At 35.3% G+C, this 23665-nt stretch overlaps 1 protein-coding gene and 1 long non-coding RNA gene across 2 annotated transcripts in view; one reads left to right on the forward strand and one right to left on the reverse strand.

The window, feature by feature from the left end:
• The window catches only part of peli2 (pellino E3 ubiquitin protein ligase family member 2), a 51471-nt gene extending 45605 nt beyond the window's left edge, over nt 1–5866 (reverse strand). Inside the window, exon 1 of the mRNA XM_056476767.1 lies at nt 5514–5866. Coding sequence (XP_056332742.1) covers nt 5514–5590 — 77 coding nt within the window. The 5' untranslated portion in view covers nt 5591–5866. The remainder of the gene's footprint in view (nt 1–5513) is intronic.
• A 13850-nt stretch (nt 5867–19716) lies between these two features.
• Nucleotides 19717–23638, forward strand: LOC130244486 (uncharacterized). The gene is made up of 3 exons (XR_008839234.1): nt 19717–19899; nt 20298–20445; nt 22094–23638. It is a non-coding gene; the product is annotated as an uncharacterized LOC130244486 (long non-coding RNA).
• The last annotated feature ends 27 nt before the right edge of the window (nt 23639–23665 follow it).

Raw genomic sequence — 23665 nt, forward strand, 5'->3', positions numbered from 1 at the left:
TCCCATGTTGCAGCATAAATTATTGTATCAAAAAATCAGAAAAATGACAGGAACAAACACAGCACATGGTTGGCTATACTGTGGTATTGTTTTGAAAATGAACTTTAACCTTTTATTCCCCACAGCCGAACCTCCATCTGTCAGTGATCATCATCTTTGCATCATGATCAGTCACATGATCCCCCGGTCTCTGCAGGTGTTTGAAGGGAAAGGCGTGTTATGCTTTACCGAACCCGGCCCTTCATATTTGGCTATATCATTTTTAAAAACCCACAATAGAGGCTCTTTAACAACATTAAAAGGTTAAGAAGTTATGTTTTCACCTCCTATACTCTCAAAAACCACAAATGCATAAATTGCAGATTATTTTGCTAAATTCTGTACAAACATAGCAAACCTAAGCAGATTCTGTCAACATAAAATAGTAAAAAGATTGAATCCATCCTAAAAATTCAGCTTTGCCATTACATAAATCACCTTTTTACATTTATTTGAAATATTTCCACATTATTACTAGATTTAATGCATATCAGATTGATTCAGTCTAGCGGAGCATAAAAGACGTATTGCAAAAACAGCACATTTAAATTAGAGGCAGACACCTGTAGTACATCTGAGATCCTTTAGGTTGATCATGTCTCCCTTTAGGAGACCAGAGTTTGAAGGACGATCAGTAAGGTGGATTGTAAGGCCATCTCAGTGAGTTGGCAGAAACTTTAGAGTCAGCAAGACCCATCTCCCCACAGCTATCAGTCACAGAGGAAAGACACCACCACAAAAGGTGCATTTTAGAGGGCTGTAGTGTCCCACAAAGCCTTATCAAAAAGCTCAGTCAGTCTAATGAAAACAATGAACAGAGAGAGGAGAACTGGAGGCTTAGATCTGCCAGTGCCCAGATCAATAATACCCTCTTTCAGCCTCTGCTAACTGTGTGCCAGCAGCCAATGCCAGGCCGCCCTACTGAATCAGGCCAGCAGAAAGTTGGTACCGGGATATCCGTTTAGGGCAATAGGTGCTACAGTAGCTCGAGTAGTGCATACACACAACGTTTGAAAATAATCTATAAATCAAACATTCCAAAAATAACAAACACATTTCCATGTCAACTGATTACGCATAACAAATAAAAGATACAAACTTCTATGTAACAACTTTTAGAGATGCATGTGATAGTCATATAACAACTTTGTTCTGTACTCTATAATAAATTCATGTGGCAAACTCCTTGAATCGAAGACTTATGACAAATTTACTGCGAAAGTAGCCTTAAAAAAAAAAAAAGAATTATAAAATGTAACAAATACTCTTTCTACATCTAAATGAAAAAGTAAATAAAAAAAAATAAATAGAAATGTAAAAAATAAATAGAAATGTAAAAAATAATAAATTAAATGAATATATATATATTAAAAAAATTATTTTTTTTTTTTAAATTATATATATATATATATATATATATATATATATATATATATATATATATATATATATATATATATATATATATATATATATATATATATATATATATATATATATATATATATATATATAAAATAAATGAACAAAAAATAAATATAAAACAATATATGAATAATATAAAAACAATATAAAAATAAATATTTAAAAATAAATAAATATAAAAATATTATTTATTTTTATTTTATTATTAATAACAACAAAATAAAAAGAATAAATATAAAATAAAATAAATAAATAAAACCAGTCTATGAAAGTAAATTGATAGTCCTCTCAAAAATAATTTTACCCAAACAATGTATGGTCAAGTCATAATTACATTAAGAAACAGAATTGGGCTCCACAATGGATGTCATTTCTCAGTCATATTTGACCTAATAAATATGAAAGTGTATACAAAAACTAAACCTGCTGTGGCACCTTTAGGAGTAGCCATTAATTCTTAATGGTTTACAAACATTATTATATAAAGGACACTTTATTTGGTTTACAAAAGTTATGTAATGTCAGTTTTGAAGTGGATACATTTTTTAAAAGCTGCTACAAGGAGGACTGCAGGCACCAGAAGGATGTGAAATTAGACAAAACTTAGGTTACGAAACAAAGCATGAAACGGTCTTCACATAATGTTAACCACAGCTCTTCTTAATTTACTCAAACCAAAAACCACTATTCTAAAAAATACCATAGAAAAAAAAAGAACAATTCCTGAGGGAACCCAAGATGCCTAAAGCCACATTGGCCTACAAATTGACGTTAAATTGGAGAATTAAACAAAGTGCTCTTAGACAAGCTGCTCCAACAAAAACATCTGAAGCCTGGGATACAGACACATGGGTCATAAGCATATGATGTCACACTGCTATATTAACCCTGTAACTCATAATATACTACATAGTATTATTTGTTAGTAAAAGATGTTTTTAAAAAATGAGAAATACATTTTAGAATCATGATTTTTGTCCAATGTTATGATGAGAACTTTGAGCACTCTCTCGAGAAATTTTCAGAGGTAAAAACTGACCAAAAAATAAAAGGACCTGCACCAAATACACAAATGTGCAGATATTACTAGGCCTGCATGATATTGCAAAACTTTAACATTGCAGTATTTTTTTCTCTCTGTGATGTAAATACAATTTCAACAGATGACTTAAATAGTTCTATTTAAGTTTTTTTATAAGTCATTACTTTAGATTGATTAGGATGGTTTTGTAGGGGAGTGAAATGTAAATATATATTTGATGTCATTTATTATACACATATAATAAACAGTACAATCATAAAAAAAAACACAATGAAGCAAATATTAAATTAAAATAAATTGGAGAGTAACCGTATTCAGGTAAAGAAATTCAATAATCAAATGTAAAATGTAATTTAAAAATTTAATTAAAAACTTCTTTATGCACATTCAAAATTATTTTAACTCTCTAAAAATGCCCACACAGTCACAGGCCTTAAAAACACATGCAGATTCTAGACTTTCAATCTATTATGGTTCAATTCTGCAGTGTCTCCACTAATCTCATGTGTTTTGGTTTATAGTCAACTATAATTTGAACTCAGCATTGCCTTTTGCAATGTGACTATAGCGGACACGCACAATTAAATATCGATGCTCAAACTATATATTGTGCAGCTAGTGGTTACATTTACCAATGACGTCTAACTAAAATGATACTTAAATACATAGTTTTGAGATCAAATGTCTCAAGAATTCATTGGTGAAACAAAAAGCAACATCGAGTTTGCGTTTTAAATGGCGAGAATTTAATGAACAATCTGAAGGAAACAAAAAAAGGTCATAAACAGGGCCAGACAATCAACAGACACACTAGTGCCATTTCTGCACAGAATTTTTTCAACAAAAAATAAAAATTCTTTAGGTAAACATATTTTAATTATTAGGCTTTTAAGGCTGATATGAGAAAACTGTTTACTCAAGATGGATGGACTAAAATAAATCAATAAAACACAAACCAAACTAGCCACACACATACAAGTAAAGATAGAATGACAGGCTTAATCTATGAAAAATCTGGGTGCAGATTCCATGTGCGCCTAGTCATAAATTGTACATTTAAGAGAACATAAAATAAAAGTTAAATATGCAGCACCTAGAAGTCTAAAACGACAACTTTGTCCTGATCTGCACTACTTTTTCCAAATTATTAAAAATAATAATAAACAACAACAACAACTTTTAACCCAAAATACACATAACCTTCTCAAACACAAAAACAATAAGTTCTGCTGTATACCTTCTGATCACTGGTTTTTAGGAGTATTTTGTGTTGATTAAATCTCGTTTAACAAGACTTAATTTGTCCAGATTCAAAGATTTAGCATCTCAAGTAAACGTATCATGATTTTCAAATGTTTAGACGTAATGCATTGGAAAACAAAAATACTAAAGGGTATATTTTGGAGAGACGGGAGTTGGGCATGTTGGATTTGCTTTTGAAATGCATGCAACATCCTAAATATAATTGTTGCAGGGTAAGATCTTTAAGAACTGCAGGCACCATGATTTAAGAAATCATTCACCCAAAAATGAAGTGTCATTTACTCAAGGTCCACTTGATTATTCAAATTTTGTTTCTACTATTGATGTCAATGGTAATTTTTTCAACATTCTTCCGAATATCTTGTTTTGTGTTTAACAGTAAAAAGGGAAAAATAAAAAAAACATTTTAGTTTTAGTAAAAGGTGAGAATTCCCATTTATGGGTGAATTGTCCCCTTAATATTGGTGTTTTTCAAAAGTCTGATATTTTGGATAAAAATAAATAAAATCAAGTAGACACATTGCTTCAGTCTGTGTTCAACTTAGCAACAATAATGTTGTTAGTGGTTTAAATTATACTAACATTTGATTGATAAAATTTTAGGATTTTATAGCAGATTAACATGTAAAACAATATGGAGGTGTGCAGTTTTAGAGACAGGTGCAGACCTATTCCTATTCTATATTTTGTTGTTGGGCCTTTTATTTGCTAAAAAAAAAAAGTTTAAGGTGACAATTAGATGATAGAAGGCCTATAGTTTCACAACAGGTTTTTCAGCAGTTTTGGTCATGTTCATTTAAACCTGCATTCATTTGCAGGTCAAGTTACAATTCAGCAGGCTTTACTGTATTACCTTCTATTACAACGACTTTGGTCTGAGTCTGAATGTTGTTGATTGTAATGCTATAAAACAAATAGCTTAAGAAAGTTTGAAATAGTCTTAAATTACACACATCCAGATCAGAACCTAACAAACTAATGAAGCAATTCTCAAAGAATGGGCTGGAAAGCTCTGTTCTAAATCACTGAACAGCACTGTGATTTACAACCAGCAGTGCGAGGAGGGGGCATTGTAAAAGAGAGACAGGCTCTTTGCTCAGTCATAGAAAGGGAGGGGGACAAATAACTTTAGTGGGCTGCTTCCGAATTCCTCCACCGCCCTTCATCTCGTTATTGCTTCCCGTACAGATGAGGATGATGAACGAGCCCGATGAGGAGGTCCCATCACGATCTCAAAACCAGGGCCAAAATACGGGTGTCTGAGGATTAAACCAAATCACAGCTACACCATCCACCCCCACGCTGGAGTAAAACACGCATCGCGTTCAATAAACGCCTTTCTGAATCACCTGCAAATCTTCTTAGCTGCGTATTTTTGTGCATATAAATAAGCGTGGTGTGTTTATTTCACAGGCAAGCATAAGCCCAGAGAAAGCGCTCGCTAACGCGCACGTGTTTCATTTGTGCAGTAACGTGAGCGCGTGAATTTTAAGAGCTGGGAGGTCTCGCGCACTGCACACCAATATCAAGTGTGTAAACAAACTATTTCCGTACTCTCCAAAAACGCGGTTTTCAGCTGAACAGCAGCTTAAAAATACGCCCGAGAGTTGCTGAAGCACCCTGCTGTGAGAGTATTAAGAGCACGTGAACTCAGGAAACAAGCAGGTAATTCAAGTAAAGTCGGATGAACTCGTCAACATTAGACAAACATGATGAAATATAGCTGCGTGTATGTGGGACTCACCCTAAAACCACCAGTTCGCCGTACTTTACTGGCTCTTTGGTCGGCGCACAGTGCTCCTCTTGACCCGGTGAAAACATGAGGCTTTTCGGACAACACGGCGCCTCTCCCTCTCAATTACACGATCAATCCAGCGACGAAAAGGGAAAGACTTCAAAGGACGCTCTTAACTGCCATGTTATCCGTTTTACCTGCGCCCAGCCTTGCGTTGTACTTTTCTGGAAAGAACTGAAATCAGCCAAATAAAATATTCGGCAGAAAATATGAAATTAAAGCCTTGAGTCTCGGAGACATTTCATTATAGGAATAGCGAATAACTTAATGCTTCCATCCGCTGTAAGAAAAACAGTACTAGTAGGGGGTGGACCGTACCATTCACTTATAACGACTTTACGAGGGGTGGCATACTATGAAACTTTTTTTAATATTACAGTGAATATTCTCATACCCTTTATCAGCGGACTATGTATGCTTAGAAGTCTTATATAATTGTGTTTCCTTTTCGTTAATGATTAGGGAATAAATTATGCTAAGACATTTCATCTTTCGTCCTGAAAAAAACGCATCCCCTCTAACGGCACAGTCCAACTCAACGGCGGTCTGAGGCGGCACCTTCAATTATGTAAACAAAGCGTGAATCTTCGACATATCATTCGGTTATGAGGGTCATTTTTACCATCTTAATTTGGATACATATTATATAGTGAGTAAATAATACAAACATTAATATATTTTTTCCATAATAATAAAAATTAGGCAAAAAACTTAAAAAATATTTTTTAGATACATTAATAAATACTTTATTGTCCCCTAAGCACCCTTGTTTGTTAAAACAAAAGTAGTATTTCAGCATAGCATGATGCGTTCATTCAATTTCAGAGGTCTCCACAGCAGAATGAATCACCAACTATTCCAGCATATGTTTTACACAGCGAATGCAGGGTGAACACAAACTCCTCACAGAAATGCCAACTGACCCAGTCGAGGCTCGAATCAGCGACCTTGCTGTGAGGCGACAGCACTACCTACTGCACCCGTGTCGCCCTATATATATATATATATATATATATATATATATATATATATATATATATATATATATATATATATATATATATATATATATATATACTGTACTTACTGTATATATATATATATATGGATATATATTTGGGTGACGCAGTATTGCATGTTTTCTCTGCGTTCGCGTGGGTTTCCTCCGGGTGCTCCGGTTTCCCCCACAGTCCAAAGACATGCTGTACAGGTGAATTGGGTAGGCTAAATTGTCCATAGTATGAGTGTGAGTGAGTGTGTGTGGGGATGTTTCCCAGAAATGGGTTGTGGCTGAAAGGGCATTCGCTGCGTAAAACGTGCTGGATGAGTTGGTGGTTCATTCCGCTGTGGCGACCCCAGATTAATAAAGGGACTAAGCCGAAAAGAAAATGAATGAATTAATGGATATATATTTAACAAAATATTATGTTAGAAACACCGGAAGCTGGTTTCCTTCAGAAATAAATGATTTGTCCTTTAATAGTAATGTACTTTGAAAAGCCTCATGTGTTGTGCTCGTACTATCTAAACTAGGCCTGAGAATATAAACTGTTGACCTACTGTGCTGTAAACCATCAGCCGGTTAAAATGCCGTCAATTCCAACACAGACATCATGCTGTTCCAACAGCTCAGTACACATGAATGAGCCATTTGCTAGATGTTTGCCTTTCATCCATACGTGTCTCCACACACACATCCTATTGCACCTTATTTTAAACTTAGAACCGTGCTTGAAGTTTTTCTTAAAACAATGAACAATTTGATTGATTTCTATATTTATATGATTCTCCTTTGTGCACCAAACAACAAATCAGATGAAAGAGTGTGTAAATAATAACAGATTACTTTTTACCATTGTAATGGAAGGAAAGACATTATGGAACAAAAATGTCTTGCCATTTATCCTTCATTAAATATGTTCTCATTCAAGTAGATGAGTTCTGTGGATAACCAAGAGCTAAAAAAGAGTGTTGTTATTATTGATCACAGGTGGTGGAGCTCCCACTTGTGTGCTTTCAGCCAAAAGCTCCTGATCCCACTCGTCCATGTACTTTGACGGCTGTTCAGTCATTCGCACGTTCCTGCCGAATGTGTTACCTCCATACTCTTTTAAAGTCTTGTAATTAGCCCACACTGTCACCGCAGTCTATCCAGCGGGTGTTTTGTCTCCTTCATCCTCCTTCAAAAAAGAATCATCACAAACCACAGTTGTGTATTACCTTAACAAAGGCTGCAAATAATTAATTTACCTTGTAATCATTGTGTGGGCAGATTTCACACAAAAAAAAACTATTAAAAAGTAAAAGGACAGAAAATGAAACACTGAATAAAAAACAAACTGTAATTTGCTTTAAAAAAAGTAAGCATACTTATATAAATAATCACATATATAATCATAGTTTAGCCAAAGATCCTTATTATTCACTATTTACTCACACTCATGGTCATAAATCTTTATGTGTGTGTTTTTTTTAATTCTGTTGAACAACAAATTATTTTAAAGAAAGCTGAAAATCTGTAACCATTGACATCCATAGTAGGAAAAAGAAATGAAAGTCTTAAACATTCAATCATTTTCTTTTGCTTTTCCGGGGCCGGGGCCGGGTCACGGGGGCAGCAGTCTTAGGAGAGAACCCCAGACTTCCCTCTCCCCAGACACTTCCTCCAGCTCTTCCAGGGGGGATCCAGAGGCGTTCCCTGGCCAGCCGAGAGTCCCTCATGAATGTCCCTAGGTAGGGATCCTGAATGCCTAAACCACCTCAGCTGACTTCTCTCGATGTGGACTCCGAGCTCCTCCTGGTGTGTCCTGTGTCTTTTCCAAGGCCTCCTCCCAGTGCGACATGCCTGGAACACCTCCCTAGGTAGGCATCCAGGAGGCATCCGAAACAGATACCCGAGCCACCTCAGCTGAATTCTCTCGATGTGAAGGAGAAGGGGCTCTACTCCGAGCTCCTCCTGGGTGACAGAGCTCCCTATCTATAAGGGTGCGCCCTGCTACCCTGAAAAAGAAAAACTCATTTCGGCCCATGACCCAAAGCTCATGACCATAGGTCAATCTAAGTTGGAATGTAGATTGACTTGTAAATCGAGAGCTTCGCCTTTTTTGCTCAGCACTTTCTTCATCACAACGGACCTATACATTGACGCCATTACTGCTGCCGCTGCACCAATCTGCCTGTCAATCTCACGTTCCATCCTTCCCTCACTCGTGAACAAAACCCCAAGATACTTGAACTCAAAAGGGTAAGGACTTTTCTCCAACCTGGAGATGGCGAACCACCTTTTCTGGTGAAGCACCATGGCCTCGGGCTTGAAGGTGCTGATTCCCAACCCAGCCATGTCACACTGGCAGCAAACCGCCCCAGTGCATGCTGAAAGTCCATGTTCAATTAAGCCAACAGAACAGCATTGTTGTATAGAGCTGGTCCAGTGTACCACAGCCTGGTTGAAAACAACATTGTTCCTCCTGCATCCTAGGTTCGACCATTGGCTGGACCCTTCTATCCAGTATCCTGACATAGACTTTCCCAGGGAGGGTGATGATTGTGATCCCCCTATAGTTGGAACACACCCTCTGGTCCCCCTTCTTAAAAATGGGAACCACCACCCCAGTTGCCCAGTTGACTTAAACAGTCATAAAAAAATGCAAACAGGTTTGTGGCAAGTGAGTAAGCGAACAGTTATGAGTGAACATTTCTTTTAACTAGTTAAATACATTTGACAGTGATAGTTATCTGGTACCATTCAAAACAACACATTGTAAGTCAACTAAAGTGGGAATAATAGAGCCAATAACTATGCAATAATAATAATAATAATAATAATAATAATAATAATAATAATAATAATAATAATAATAATAATAATAATAATAATAAAAATAATAATAAAGATTGTAGCGATGCCATATTTAAAAATCATTCTGATTTGGTGACTAAGAAAGATTTCTTACCACTTTTATTTATTGCATAATTCAAGCTATTAACAAACCATTAACTAGAAGTATTAGGTATGAAGTATTATTAGGTGTAGAATAAGATCATACTTTATAAGTGCTAATAAACAGTTAATATCTTAATAATAGGCAGGTAATAAGCCAGTTTTAATGGTTTGAATTGTTACTTAAACTAAAGTGTTACTGTAAGATTTATTACTATCATAACAATAATATGCTGAATATATTCATATTTTATATACAATTCATATTTATATTATACAACCATACGTTTCTTTCTGCCTTCATTTAATGTGTCCTTGCTAAATAAAAGAATTAATTTTTAAACACACTCATAACGACTCTTAAGATTTCTACAATAATTGTATTTTTTTATTATATTATCCAGACTTCTGTATTACAACTCTTTACCTCACGTTAATAATTAATCAGATTCTCCCTGGAGAGGCTTGTAAAATACATCAGATTCAGTTTAAGAGAATTTTAATTCAACATCTGTTTGAAACATCCCAGTTCTGGTCATTAACTACCGCAGCACTAATCTGTTAGTTGCACGTTAGGCGGTTAGTTGCCAAAATATGCTTCTATTGTTCTTAGATTAATGCCTAATCTCAGTAAACTAACATAAAACATTCTGCTTAGTACATTGATGAATAATATAATGATGTCTCATAAATATTTCCTCTTTGCTGACAATGTCTCATGACCTTATAGGCAGGATTTTTTTATTTTATGAAATACAGCAAGGCCATGATTGCCAAGAATTTATTTTATACCAGTTTCTTCCTTGCTTTGATTTGTTTTATTGCAGCAAAATGCATTGATAGAGATTTATTTTCCCAGCTTTCTTCACTCATATTTCTAAAAAAAGGCTTGATTGCTGATTGTTCAAACTACTTATTTAGAATGAGTTGAAACAACACAATTCTTAAGGTTTTTTTTGGGGGGACAATCTAATTGTTTTATGTTTAATCCACTTAAATTTGTAAAAAAATTATTAAGTTAACAACAGATTTGTGTTGGGACAACATAAAGGAATTGTGTGGAGCCCAGCATTTTTGACAGTGTTCGTCAATTTTGAACACAACTGTCTATATGGGAAAAATTGTTACATTATCCATCCAAATTACCAAATGTGCTATAATAATAATTTTCAGAAATTTGTCAAAACAAGCATAATAAAAAATATAAAAGTTTGAAATTGTGGCTCTTGAACAAGTTTTGATTCGCCTGAATTACAGTCTACACAAAACACACACACATGCCCAGATCAAAGGTTTGCTCAGTCATTCCTTCTTGATGGATAGCAGATGCAAAAAAGCTGCTGTTCCTCAAAGACTGGTGTCTGCTTTAGATTGTTGTATATGTGTATAACTGCATGTACAAAGGAGAAATTATAGTAGGCATGACACATGACCAGAGACACAGAATAATTGCGCAACTAAAGAGCTGAGCAGAAATAACTTCTATATATATATATATATCACTGCAATTTTGAGGCCAACCTCAACATAACGTAGATATTCGAATTGATTTGCCAGAAGCGTATTAACCTGTCTCCGTAGTAATGCACATAAACACATCCACATTACAGGATTTGTAAAGAAACTGGGATTAAAAGATCTGTTCCAACTCTCTGTGATCAGCTGCACCTCACAAATGAGTTTTACAAGTTTAAAATGTTTTTCATAACAGCTGGAATCACCACAGCTGTGTCAAAAGATGCTTCAAACATACAAGAGCCCTGGTTTGTGGACATTAAATCTGGTTTATTTTGAACAAAAGCATAAGAGATATTTATACAGCAGTGTATATTAACTTGTATATTAAATCCTGTCATATTTGCCTCAGTTAGACATGCAAAAACTACTGTGGCCGAGAGAGCTTAACGTGATGCAATTAAAAAAAAAACACATGCAATTACAAAAACACAAGCAAATTGAGAAAAGATCTTCGTATGTTTGACAGCACACATGCTGCAATTTCTCACAATGTAAACACATTTTTTTTAAAAAGCACTGTATTTTCTTACAACACATACAAGTGAATAAAACACCCTGCATTTTCTCACAACACAACAGAAATGTTTCAAGGGGATCCTAAAACGTGATGGACCCGGCTATTTAGGCTAATAAATACTAAAGACAAGGGAATCAGGATGTTAAATAAAAAAAAAACAACAAATAAATAAAAAAACTCACCTTTCAAAGATCACCTACTTCACTGAGCAATAGTGATGGCACAGCGACACCGGTCACGTTTTTGGGTCCCCTTAAAACATTTCTGTTGTGTTCTGTTCTTTTTACGTTGTGAGAAAATGCAGCCCTTTTTTTTGTGTTTGTGTTGTGAGGATTTGCAGCACGTGTGCTGTCAAATGGATGAAGATCTTAGTTTTCTTGCATGGGTTTTCTTAAATTGCAGCACGTTTAACTCTCTCGGCCACCAGAAAAACAGTGCAAAGTTAAACATGTGTGTGTGTTTGTGTGTAATGCAAATTTTGTAACATTTGTGTGTGACTCATCTTTGCAGAAAGGCTTGAATAAACTTCACAATAAATACATCAAAAAAACTTACAAGGTGTTTTGACTCTCAAATATCTGAATATCTGCTTTACTGCTGTCTCTTTCCCTAGCTACATTTCCATCCACCTATTTTGATGTGCATTTTGGATGTGCATTAAAAAAACAGTTGATGAAAATGCCAAGTTGCCCATAAATTTTGAAAATGTGCATAAAAAAACACATGCGCATAACTGAGTAGGATAAACTTCCAGAATGCCCATTAAAAAAAAAGATGTGACTTTGTTATAAGAAATCATGTGATGATAAAAATAGGTGCGTTCGACAGCACAGCTACAGCCGGTGATCAACGAGATTAGCTGAGCGCAGGCCGGGGCGGAGTTGAAAACGGAGCCAAAAGTTGCTGCAGTCATGACGACCGATCACATGGCGTCATCATCATTTATTTATTTATTTATTTATTTATTTATTACAACAAAAGATTTACAAATAAATCAGAATACAGTATCTACAAACTATAGTTAATTTTTAAACAATAAAGGAATTATGACATAAATATATAACAAACTCATGAGAGAAATAAGGGGAAACGAGGGGTAATATACATGAAAATGAATAGGCCTATTAAATACAAAGCAATAAGCACAAATTCTAGGAGTTTAAACATCACTCTAGGCTAATACTTCTTGTTTGAATATGCTAAAAGGGGTTTACATTTATTTACATTTATAGATATAAAACTTAAATATATTAATAATATAACTTATAATATAACTTAAATAATAATATAACTTAAATAATATATATTAGTGTAAAACCCAAAACAAAGTGTTTTGATTAAGTCTAAAAGAATGATTAAAATAATTTTGGATAATGAAAGCATTTTCAGAAAAGCACATTAATCCAAGAAGATTGAACAAAAGGACATTCCTAAAATAAGTGAGCAGCAATTTAAGTAGAAGTTTCCCAGAAAGAGCAGGTAATAACAGATAGACAGGAAATAACAAATATATTTTATAATCCTAAAAATCATTTTATAATTATTTAATAAAATACTTCTTTAACTTAATTTGTTAAGAAACCTTTAGGATGGCAGGATCAATGATGATTATTATTTTATTACAAGTCTGTAAGACTTATTTGAGTTAATATTTAGGTTATTTACTAAAATATATCATTTAAATCGTTCATAGAGCTCAATGCATTTAATAGTATGTATAAAAAAGGTTGAAAATAAACATATGCAAACAATCTAGCCTTAACCAAATTATTCAACAAAACATGATTACTGCAGTAAAATATTTGTAGCCTTTTAATAAGCATGATGTTTACAAGATAAAGATGATATGAAAAGTAAACTGTTTGTTTTGATATTTGTGAATCGGAATTTGTCCTATAATAAAGCCGAAACACACGTTGTTGTTATGCGGTGAACTCGGCCGATCATGTAATATCGGTGTCGTCATCAGAGCTCATGCAGTCGCTCTTCAGATGCTGCATCGTCTGATCTCGGAGCACTGTCACGGTACTTTGATGCCACATGTGACAGTCACGTGGCGTCGGCGCAGCGTCAATCCAGATAAAATTTCTAACCACCATGCACTGCTTTAAAACAGATTTCGGTCTGCCACTGCGCAGCGCTGCATGAAGTCGAACGCACCTAAAGTGTGCGAATGGACAAACCAGCAGGCTGTGCACATTGTAAAACACCTAAAATGTTGTTTTGGTCATTCTAAAACGCCTTAACCATTTCAGTATTAGTGTTATTATTTTATTAATTACCTCCAGAATCAAGTGTCATGTGCTCCACATCTCACATCTTCAATCGCCACCGCTTATTCACTGCGTGTCAGGATTGCCACAAGTCATTTATTAAATGAAGAAGATTCAAACAGCTTCCTCTACCACAGCAAATTCAGTTTTTAAAGTTAATATTTGGTGCCAGTTAATCAGAAAGTGATGATTTTATTTGCTTTGACTCGTTGGATGGAAACGCTGCTTTATTCGCATGTCTTTTGAGCGATATTCCAGTTTTGTGCATAAAGTTCATTTGCATTTTTGGATGGAATAATAGGTATTGACTGTTGTTTATGCGATGCAGCAGGAGCAACAGACGCACTTGATAGAAACAAAACATATAAACAAAATAGAAACACTAAATATTGTTGAATCAACAGCGCAACACACAATCATCGTATTACCCATATTCAACACACACCCTGATCTGATACAGAAGACAAAGGCAAACAAAATCATTTTTGCAGGTTTTTGCTCCATGAAAGCATTCCCAGAGCTTTGTGTGATTACAGTTCAACCACTGAAGTCATGTGAAATGTTTCCTGTTTTGAACGTCTCAGAACCATTGCCGTCTATGAAGGGTCAGATAGCTCTAGGATTTAATCTAAAATATTAAAATTTATGTTCAGAAAATGAACGAAGGTCTTATTGAATTGGAATGACGTGAAAGTAAGTAATTAATAACAGAATATTCATTACTGGGTGAACTAACACTAAAATACAAATGGCAGCTCATTTACATTTACAGACATGCAAACATTCTTTACAACAAACCACTAACACAAGTATGCTTAATATACTACTTACACTATAATAAAACCACAGTTTATTATTGTAATGGTGTTGTACTCAAATTATGATCAAGAAGACCTCACACTGTTAATGCAAGTTTCAAAAGAGAATTTATGACTAACTATATAGACTCATTTCTAACGAACAGTGACCGTTTCTTTGACAGTAAATTATTTTGTTATTGCCCAACAACAACTGTGAGAGCTTGTAAGTGTAACTTATTGCTTCAGGTCACAGGAGTAATGTCCCGCTCTGAAGTAATGTGATATTTTACACCTCTTCCAAAACAGAGACAGAAAGTAGGAAAAACCTGTTTAGCCATATAGTCTGTGCTTGTGTTATAATTATATCTTAATAATTTAATATGCATTAGCCATGATAAGGTTTTTTTATTCAAGTGCCGCTTACTCATTTGTATGCAGATTTTTAAAAATCCTGCATCCAGAGCGCTGATGCATCATTCACCCCTGTAGCCTCTTTTGTATGTTAATATATCGGTATTATAAATAATATAATTCTATATGCATGTCATACAATAATATATATATATGTATGTGTGTGTGTGTGTGTGTGCGCGTGCGTGTGTGTGTGTATACACATACACACACACACACACACACACACTAGGCAAGGGCTGGTATAAGATTCTGATGGTATGATAACATTGGATAAAAACATCCCAGTTTCACAGTATTGTGGTTACTGCTGTAGTATATATTCTTTTTAAATGTCTGGGCAAGAAACAAAAACATTTTTCACTTTTAAACACAATATATTTTATTTTGAGAAACATTTTAAATATTTTGGAGCAGTAAACACATCAGGCTAAATCATACAAATGAATCATTTACTTCTGCTGTCTTCATTAGTTTCAAAAACAGATTTCTTTTACAATTTAAAACGGCGCCTTTGGATATCTTTTCTGCTGGAAATACTGTTGTTAAAAAATAAATAAATAAATAAATAAATAAATAAATAAATAAATAAAAATTACACATACCTTAGAAACTGTATTACAGAAAATTTACTGTTTTTAAACCTTGAGTTTTCCCAACCGCGGTATACCTTGAAAACCGTTATCGCCCCATGCCTAGTATACACAGTGTTCAGTATAATTGAGTACACCCCGTTTTGAAAATTAATATTTTTATCCATTTCTCAGTGAATATAAGCAATGGCTTAAACAGATATATTTATTAAAATAATATTTTAGTCACCAAACATATTTAGAAAATATAATGCACATATAAAATATAATATGCACAAAAATAATATTGTATAGCTTCCTATTAAAAATATCAGTTTAAAAGATAGATTTGTGAGGGGTTTACAATGCAAAATGTAAATGCAACCAAAATTTAAATCTTATACTTAGGCCTAAATACTTGAGTGAGATTTGAAATGATACACCAAACAAGCAAAAGAGGATCCTATATACATTAAATGTTGCAACACTGGAAAGTCCACAGCCTTCTTGAAAAGAGGAATAAAGTTTGTCATGCTGGAAAACACACATCAAGAGCATAACGTCAAGGAATAGTTCCTCAAAATGAAAATTTACCCTCTATTCACTCACCCTCGAGTGTTTGCTAAACCTTTCTTTTTCTGTTGAACACAAACGAAGATATTTTGAAGGAAGTCAATAGTATAGTCAATAGTTTCCAACATTTTAAAAAGTATCTTCTTTGTGTTCCACAAAAGAAAGAAACTCAAACAGTTTCAGTGAAGTATGAGAAAATGATGACAGAATATTCAGTTTTGGGTGAACTATCCCTTTAAGGCGCAGTTGTTGGTGTACCTAATAAAGTGTCCAGTTAGTACGTACCTGATTTGTACTTGTCGGGGTATGGGCCTTGAATGATGGTAAGATGGTCAAGAGAGTCATGTATACAGAGGCATTTCTGGGATCAGCTGATAGTTGTGTGACACTGGAGGGAATGGCTGGAATGTGCAGAGACTCTGCTGACCTCAGAAACACACAAAAGTCTTCTTGTTTTCCTTAAACTTGTTCTTCATCCTTCATTAAAATCTAAGTCGTCAAGCCACGTGGCGTGAAAGAAAAAACAAAACCAAGTGAAATGGTGTGAACTTTAAATTTAAAAAGATAGTTCAGTACAACGATTTCAGCATCCTTTTTGTGCTTCACGGGAAGAATTGACTTTATTTTTTTGCCATATATAAAGCTCTGGTAATTCTAATTGACTGTTAATTCATATAATGTTCGTTCCATTTTTGTAATTATGTTTGCGTTAAACATTTGTTTTGTCCACTTTCCTTTCTTTGAGAATGAGATACTCAGTAATGGCAATGTGTGTATTGCGCAATTAGATTATGTCATGAAATAGCATCAATGTGTTGTATTAGATATTTTATAGAACTTTATACCGTACAATGATTTAAAATAAGACGGCTGCCCTCTGCTGTAGTTCAGGACACATTGCATGCATTTCCTCCCCAAAACTGTAGGACACTAATAACAACCATACCTGTCAATAATGGGATATTAAAATAAGGGATATGCTCACCTAACACCAAAAGACCCCCACCCCCTACCCCAGAAAAAAAATTACTAAATATGTTCATCTGGAGCTGTTTCATTGTAAATAAACAGTTAAACGGTAAGTAATATGTTTTATTATTATTTACAAAAGAAAAAAGGTATACATTAGCAGCAAATAAATTAGCAAACAGTTTAGCTTATTAAAAGTAATAGCTATTATAAAGAAATAGAATCAAGTTATCAAATCTCATTAACCTTTTCTTCACTGTATAACTTACACATTCTGATTAAAGAGCAGCGAATGAATCTCTCATTTAGATTTTTCATTTGATTACATCAAATAAAAGGTGTCACTTTAAAAATGCACAGGTTTAACGTTATAATGAACGCATTCGACTGCTTTCCTAACTTTTTGTGCTCATTTAGGACAAAATTTATTGTGTTTGAAAAAAAAAACACCAAGATCGACATCTTTACATGTTATTTTTATTATTAATTATGTCTATATGTCTATGTGTCTAAACACGCACCTAAAACCCAGATATTCGCTGCACCAGGTCTGCATCCAGACCCAACTCGTGTACAGAATGCGTTTGGGAAACAGCGTCTATTTATCACTATAGAGTGTGTCTGACAGTCACGCACCGCTACATGACTGTTATGAGGATTGATTATGAAGGTCAATGACACCTGTTATGAAATGGAATCCCGCCGTTTTTATTTTTATTTCAAAGTGTTTTCATGCCTAAATAAAACGAAAGCACAAAACAGACTCATTTAAGAGCAAGGGGCGTCCCCTGGTGGTTCAGCGCTATGGGCTGCTTACATTATTGCCACCCTTCATAGAAAGATTTAAAACATTGGAGAAATACGGGAAAATACCTTTAAGGGATGATAACTAGATAGAACTCTATAATACGGGAGAATCCCAGGAAAAACAAGAGGGTTGACAGGTATAGAAATAAAAGGCGCGAGGCATGTTGCTTCCTTCACCATTTTCAATAAACTTTGAGGAATATAGAAATAAGCTAATATATCTTAAAAATAGAGTAGGAACATATGATTTTTTAGCTAAAGAGCCATATAAGCTAAAGTCATTGATATTTTATTAAATCGTATTAAAAGTAAATATAAAGAATAATATAATAAAGGAATGGCAGTAGAACTGGGATAGAGAAATAACTGGCAGAGGCTATGACAAGTTCAGGAAAAAGCAGGAGAATATGTATATGCAATGATAAAATAGAAGGTAGTTAAATGGCTGAGAATTGGACACACAGGAGCAAACTAAATCTAATAGGAAAACATTCAACTGGATTAGGTGATGGGTTATATGCACACGGACTTTTAATTTTCAGCCAGGCAGCCCAAGGGCTTCCAGTGAACGGTCTTTCCATTACAAAATTGTCACGTTTAATATTTGATTACTTTAAAAATCAGCGATCTTCACTGCCTGTTAGATATACATGATGAAGTGGGTCTCAGATCAGACAAGAAGCACCGAATTAAATTCCATTTCCCCCCACCATGTCTTCAAAATATGACAGTTTATTTTACCCCAGTATATTCAATGGAGTTTCTGCGCCAGGCTGTTGCTACTGATGGCGCTAGCGGTTACAACGGTCTCTCATCTCGTTTTACGCTTTAACAACTGAATGAATGCTTAAGTATATTTAACTGAATGTATTGTAATGACATTACAACATCGATGCTGTAAAAACAACCTTGTGAAATTGAAATTATCGTTGGCTTTAAAACTCTAGCTGTCATGTTGCAGAATCAGTAGTACACATACTGTCACGGTCAAAAATACACCAAAGAAGGAGAAATATTAAAGAAAAACACAAGGTTCTGTGACACAGAGTTCTGTGAAAGTTTGAATAAAACAAAAACAAACACTTAATGGTCAAAATAATAATATAGGGTATAGACGGACTAATTAGCAGTAACCTAGTTAAAGTGCTTGCGGTGAACTGTAGTGTCATTACAAAATCACAGTGTTTAAGATGCGTTTTCTTTAAAAATCATTTATCTTCTCTGCCTAATTGATATGCAACATAAAGTGGGCCTCAGAACGTACAGGAAGCACCGCATTAAATTACATGTTTTCTGTGTCATGTCTTTAAAATATGAACAATGTTTACTCCAGTATTTTCAATGGAGTTGTGCACTTGCCTGCTGATCCTGACGGCTCGTGAGTGCAAATAGCTTTTTATCTCATTTTACATTTGAACAACTAAATGAAGTCTATTTAACTGAAATTTTAATTACATTACAACATCGATGCTGTAAAAGGAACCCTATAAAATTAAAGTCACATGTTTACTAGAAGTTTATCAGTAGGGGAAAACACTACCTGTGCATATAATGTAATAAATTACTTGTTGGAAAGTGGTTTAATTAACAGAGTATAATTAGTTTATTTAATATGGTATTTTTTTTATATTTGATGGGAGAAAGTCGACTCGAACTCCAGTTTGACACACTCCAGGACAGTAGGTGGCGGTAATGCACTTATTTCTGTTGGATGCCGACCGCCATTAAACCGACAAGAAGAAGGGGGATGCGAGTTCTCTCACGCTGGTGGAACAGAAGCGAGTGGAGGTGTTTCAGATCTCTCGGATGAAATGCTGTGATATTCTGTAATTAAGTAGAGTTAATTGATAGAAATCTAGATTTATTCGCACAGAGATGCTGCATGAAGATTAGGAATGAGATTAAAAAGAGACTGATTAGGCGGTTTTTTATCTACGACGCCTCGTTAACAGTTGGTGAGTAAACGACCGAGTTTTCATAGCTACAATAGATTAAAATATAATTAATTCACGCTTTTTGTGAGGTAAATTTTTAATTTAATGTGTTAATCTGTTTGAGACATCCATTTGTGTAAAATGAAAAAAAATGCCGTGTTGAGCTCATGTTATGCATCGTGAGCGTGTTGCAAATCAACGTGTGATTACAGTATGGTTTGTGAAATGATATCGTCATTTTACTAAGTTAGTAAACTTTGTGATGTGTTATGTTAAGAAACTAGTATTATTGTTTTTTTTTGTTACCTTATTATTCAGGGTGAGTTATTTGGGGTTGGTTTATTTACCTCTTGTTTCTGCTGTGGATTCGTCGAGACCTGTGTGCTGCAAGCTCTGATCTGGAGTCCTCTGCTTTACAGATTGGAGTCCCACGTTTCTGGATCTCCTTCAATCCCCAGTGTCAACGGAGGAGGTAACCTTAGTGAGGACCGGTGAGACAGACGGATTTCTTAACAAGTGCTACTGTGTGGTATTCACGCTGCTGTTGCCGAATTGGATCGTAAGAAAGTGAGTTGGTAGCATAATCTCTGTTTTCTGTTTGGAGAATATAAGAGACCGAGAAAAACTAAAGCAGGGGTGTCCAAACTCGGTCCTGGAGGGCCGGTGTCCAGCTGAATTTAACTCCATCTTGCTTCAACACACCTGCCAGGAAATTTCTAGTATATCTAGTAAGAGCTTGATTAGCTGGCTCATGTGTATTTGATTAGGGTTGGAGCTAAACTCTCCAGGACACGAGCCCTCCTGGACCAAGTTTGGACAGCTCTGAACCAGGGGTTTTCAAACATTAAGATTGTACTATTACTTGCTGCATAAAATTAATTACATTGAAACATAAATATACAGCTTACCTGATTCAGTGTGATGGCAAAGCCTTTTTCTTTGAGGACAACATGCATCTGTGGTCTGATTTCTGACATTACCAACTGTAAATAATCTTCTACTGTCAATAAGCATGAGCCATAGCCTGCCTACTTTTTGATGCATGTACATGAAGAAAATGCTTAGTGTGGTTAAGACAATATTCTGATTAAACAGCTTTTTTTTGTTTACCCTAATCTGACTAAAGTCATAATTGAACTAAACAGAAATGGAATTAAGACATGTGGAGTATGCATATATTAGTGGCATTATTGAAGTAAACACTGCAATCAAACTATTACCGTCATGTAGGACTTTTCGCCGCATTTTGTGACAAGATCCACACACGCGGCTGTCAGTAAAGGACCGCACACACATCACGAAATGCGGAAGTTTTTTTTTCTTTTTCATTTGACGTGCAGTATCAATAAAACCTTCCACGAGTCCCTCATATTCGTGTCAAATATCCCAGTTTGTCACGGGGGCATGAATGAAATGTTCTTGAATAAAAAGTTAAACTGCCGAACTGCAGTTCACATTCAAAAAGCACTTCATGTAATTATAGTATTGTCTTATTCAGATAAAGGCAATTAACTGCTATTGATGGTTATGTAAACGTAGTCAGTAGTCCTCAAAGTAAGTGAAAGATCTAGATGGGCATCCTGCTGATTAGATTCATAAGGGCTCTTTTTTGTCAGACGACTCCCCGGTTTGACTTTCATTCATTCACCGTCATTAGTTTTAAAAAGCACCTGGTCCATTTTATTTCTATATATTTTACTGGAACGCATAACTCTACAGGTGCCTGATAGTTAGCTGTAAAGCCAACGTTAATTATATTTATTTATTTTTATTGCTGAAACCAGAAACAATAATCATATTATTCCCTCTAGTGAACGCATAAAAATCATTATCATAATTTACTCGAGTGCACACCTCAATGTCTTGCTCCCCCCTTAATAGGTGCTGGCGTGCCCCACAGTTTGAAAACCCCTGCCCTGAACCAAAGGGTACATGGCAGATATGCTGCGTTCCAATTCACATACTTGTACTACACAGATACCATCATCCCACTTATCAGCGCTTTCTTGTTTGTTTGTTTTATTGTGGTGTGCTCAGTGTGGGGAGGATTAAAAACTGCATATTCCATATCGCAACCCCTTTCGATTTGGCTAATCGCTACGTTTCAAAGTGTGATGCGATTAATCGCACAGTCGTAACTGATGCAGTGCCTTTTTGTTGTTTACTGCACAATGAAGTGGTTCTTTTACTGATTACGTTCATTTGTTTATTTTAGAACCACACATGTTCAAGAGTCATATAAATCAGCAGCACAATAATTCAGCAACATCCACTAGAGACTGAGGCTCGGAGGATTCATCGCACAACAAAGGACCTCAGACTGCAGCTCAAAGACCAGCTTAATTTAAGTGTCCTGCTATCTGAACTTCTAAAACGAGACCACTCCACCAGTAAGAGTAGAGTGTGAAGGTTTAATTGGTGGAGTAAAAGCACAATATTGCTTAAAATATTCAGCAGCATACACGGCATTATGGGTGACACATCAGAGTTCACAAGAGGACAAATCGTTGGTGCACGTCTCTCTGGTGCATCTGTGACCAAGGCAGCAGATCTTTGTGGTGTATCAAGAGCCACAGTATCCCGAGTAACGTCAGCATACCTCCAAGAAGGACGAACCACATCCAACAGGAGTAACTGTGGAAGCAAGAGGAAGCTGACTGAAAGGGATGTCCGGGTGCTAACCCGGATTGTATCCAAAAACCATATAACCACAGCTGCCCAATTCACAGCAGAATTAAATGTGCACCTCAAATCTCCGGTTTCCACCAAAACTGTTCGTCGGGAGCTCCACAGGGTCAATATATATGGCCAGTTTCCTATAGCCAAATCTTTGGTTGACTCATGCCAATGCCAAACATCTGTTTCAGTGGTGCCAGGAGAGAAAATCTTGGGCTGTGGACAATGCGAAACATGTATTGGTCAGGATTCTGATACAGAAAGTACTTGAATCTCAGACTCCTTGATTCCTGGAAGGCCTGGGAAGTACTTGAAAACAAATTTGAAATTAAACTCATCTATGACAGTATTTTAAAAATGGTACTGTGTTGCGGTCAACAACAGAATGCAAGTCCTAGTGTGTGTGTGTGTGTGTGTAGGGGGAGAGTGGACAGAGTAGCAGTTATATTTTTGTTGCGCAGCCTAATAGTTTAATAACCCAGGATTTCCACTGGACACGTGCGGCTACATTATGGCTTCGACACAGCCACAGGAGCTGATCGCAGCCACAATCAATGCTTGTGTAAAACTGTCGTGTGACCTTTCACAGCATTTATGATGTCATTGAAATGGTTAAATGCAATGAAGTTAATCGATCTCTATATTCATGGGATTTGATATGTAACATCTTTTGAGATGTAGCTATTGGGGGTTTTCTTACATTGAGAATTATGATGAGGGGTCCACCTCTGTGATATCTTGTTCCTGGTCGTTTGCAACCATCAAAACTGTGGTTTCAGGGTTTGATGGGAACCGTGAGAAATAGTGATAATAAAATCAGTCAATTTGAATGTGTAAGGGATCTGGGGTTCATTCAGGAATAAAAACATGCTAGTCACTGACAATGAGTTTTGTTTGAACCAGTATATAATAGTTGGATAGTAGTGTTAGAAGGATACAGTTTTAGGTCAAGCAAATACCAAAATATTTTAAACTTTAACTTGCATGATAAGACTTTTATAATAGTTGCATTTATATTTTGTGTCTGTTTGAATTTGAGTTTGATTTTAAACCAACTAATAAACTTTGTGATGAATATTCATCAGTCATGCATGCATAACAGTTTGTGCTC

This window comes from Danio aesculapii, chromosome 17, assembly GCF_903798145.1.
Source record: "Danio aesculapii chromosome 17, fDanAes4.1, whole genome shotgun sequence".
In the NCBI taxonomy this organism is placed as follows: Eukaryota; Metazoa; Chordata; class Actinopteri; order Cypriniformes; family Danionidae; genus Danio; species Danio aesculapii.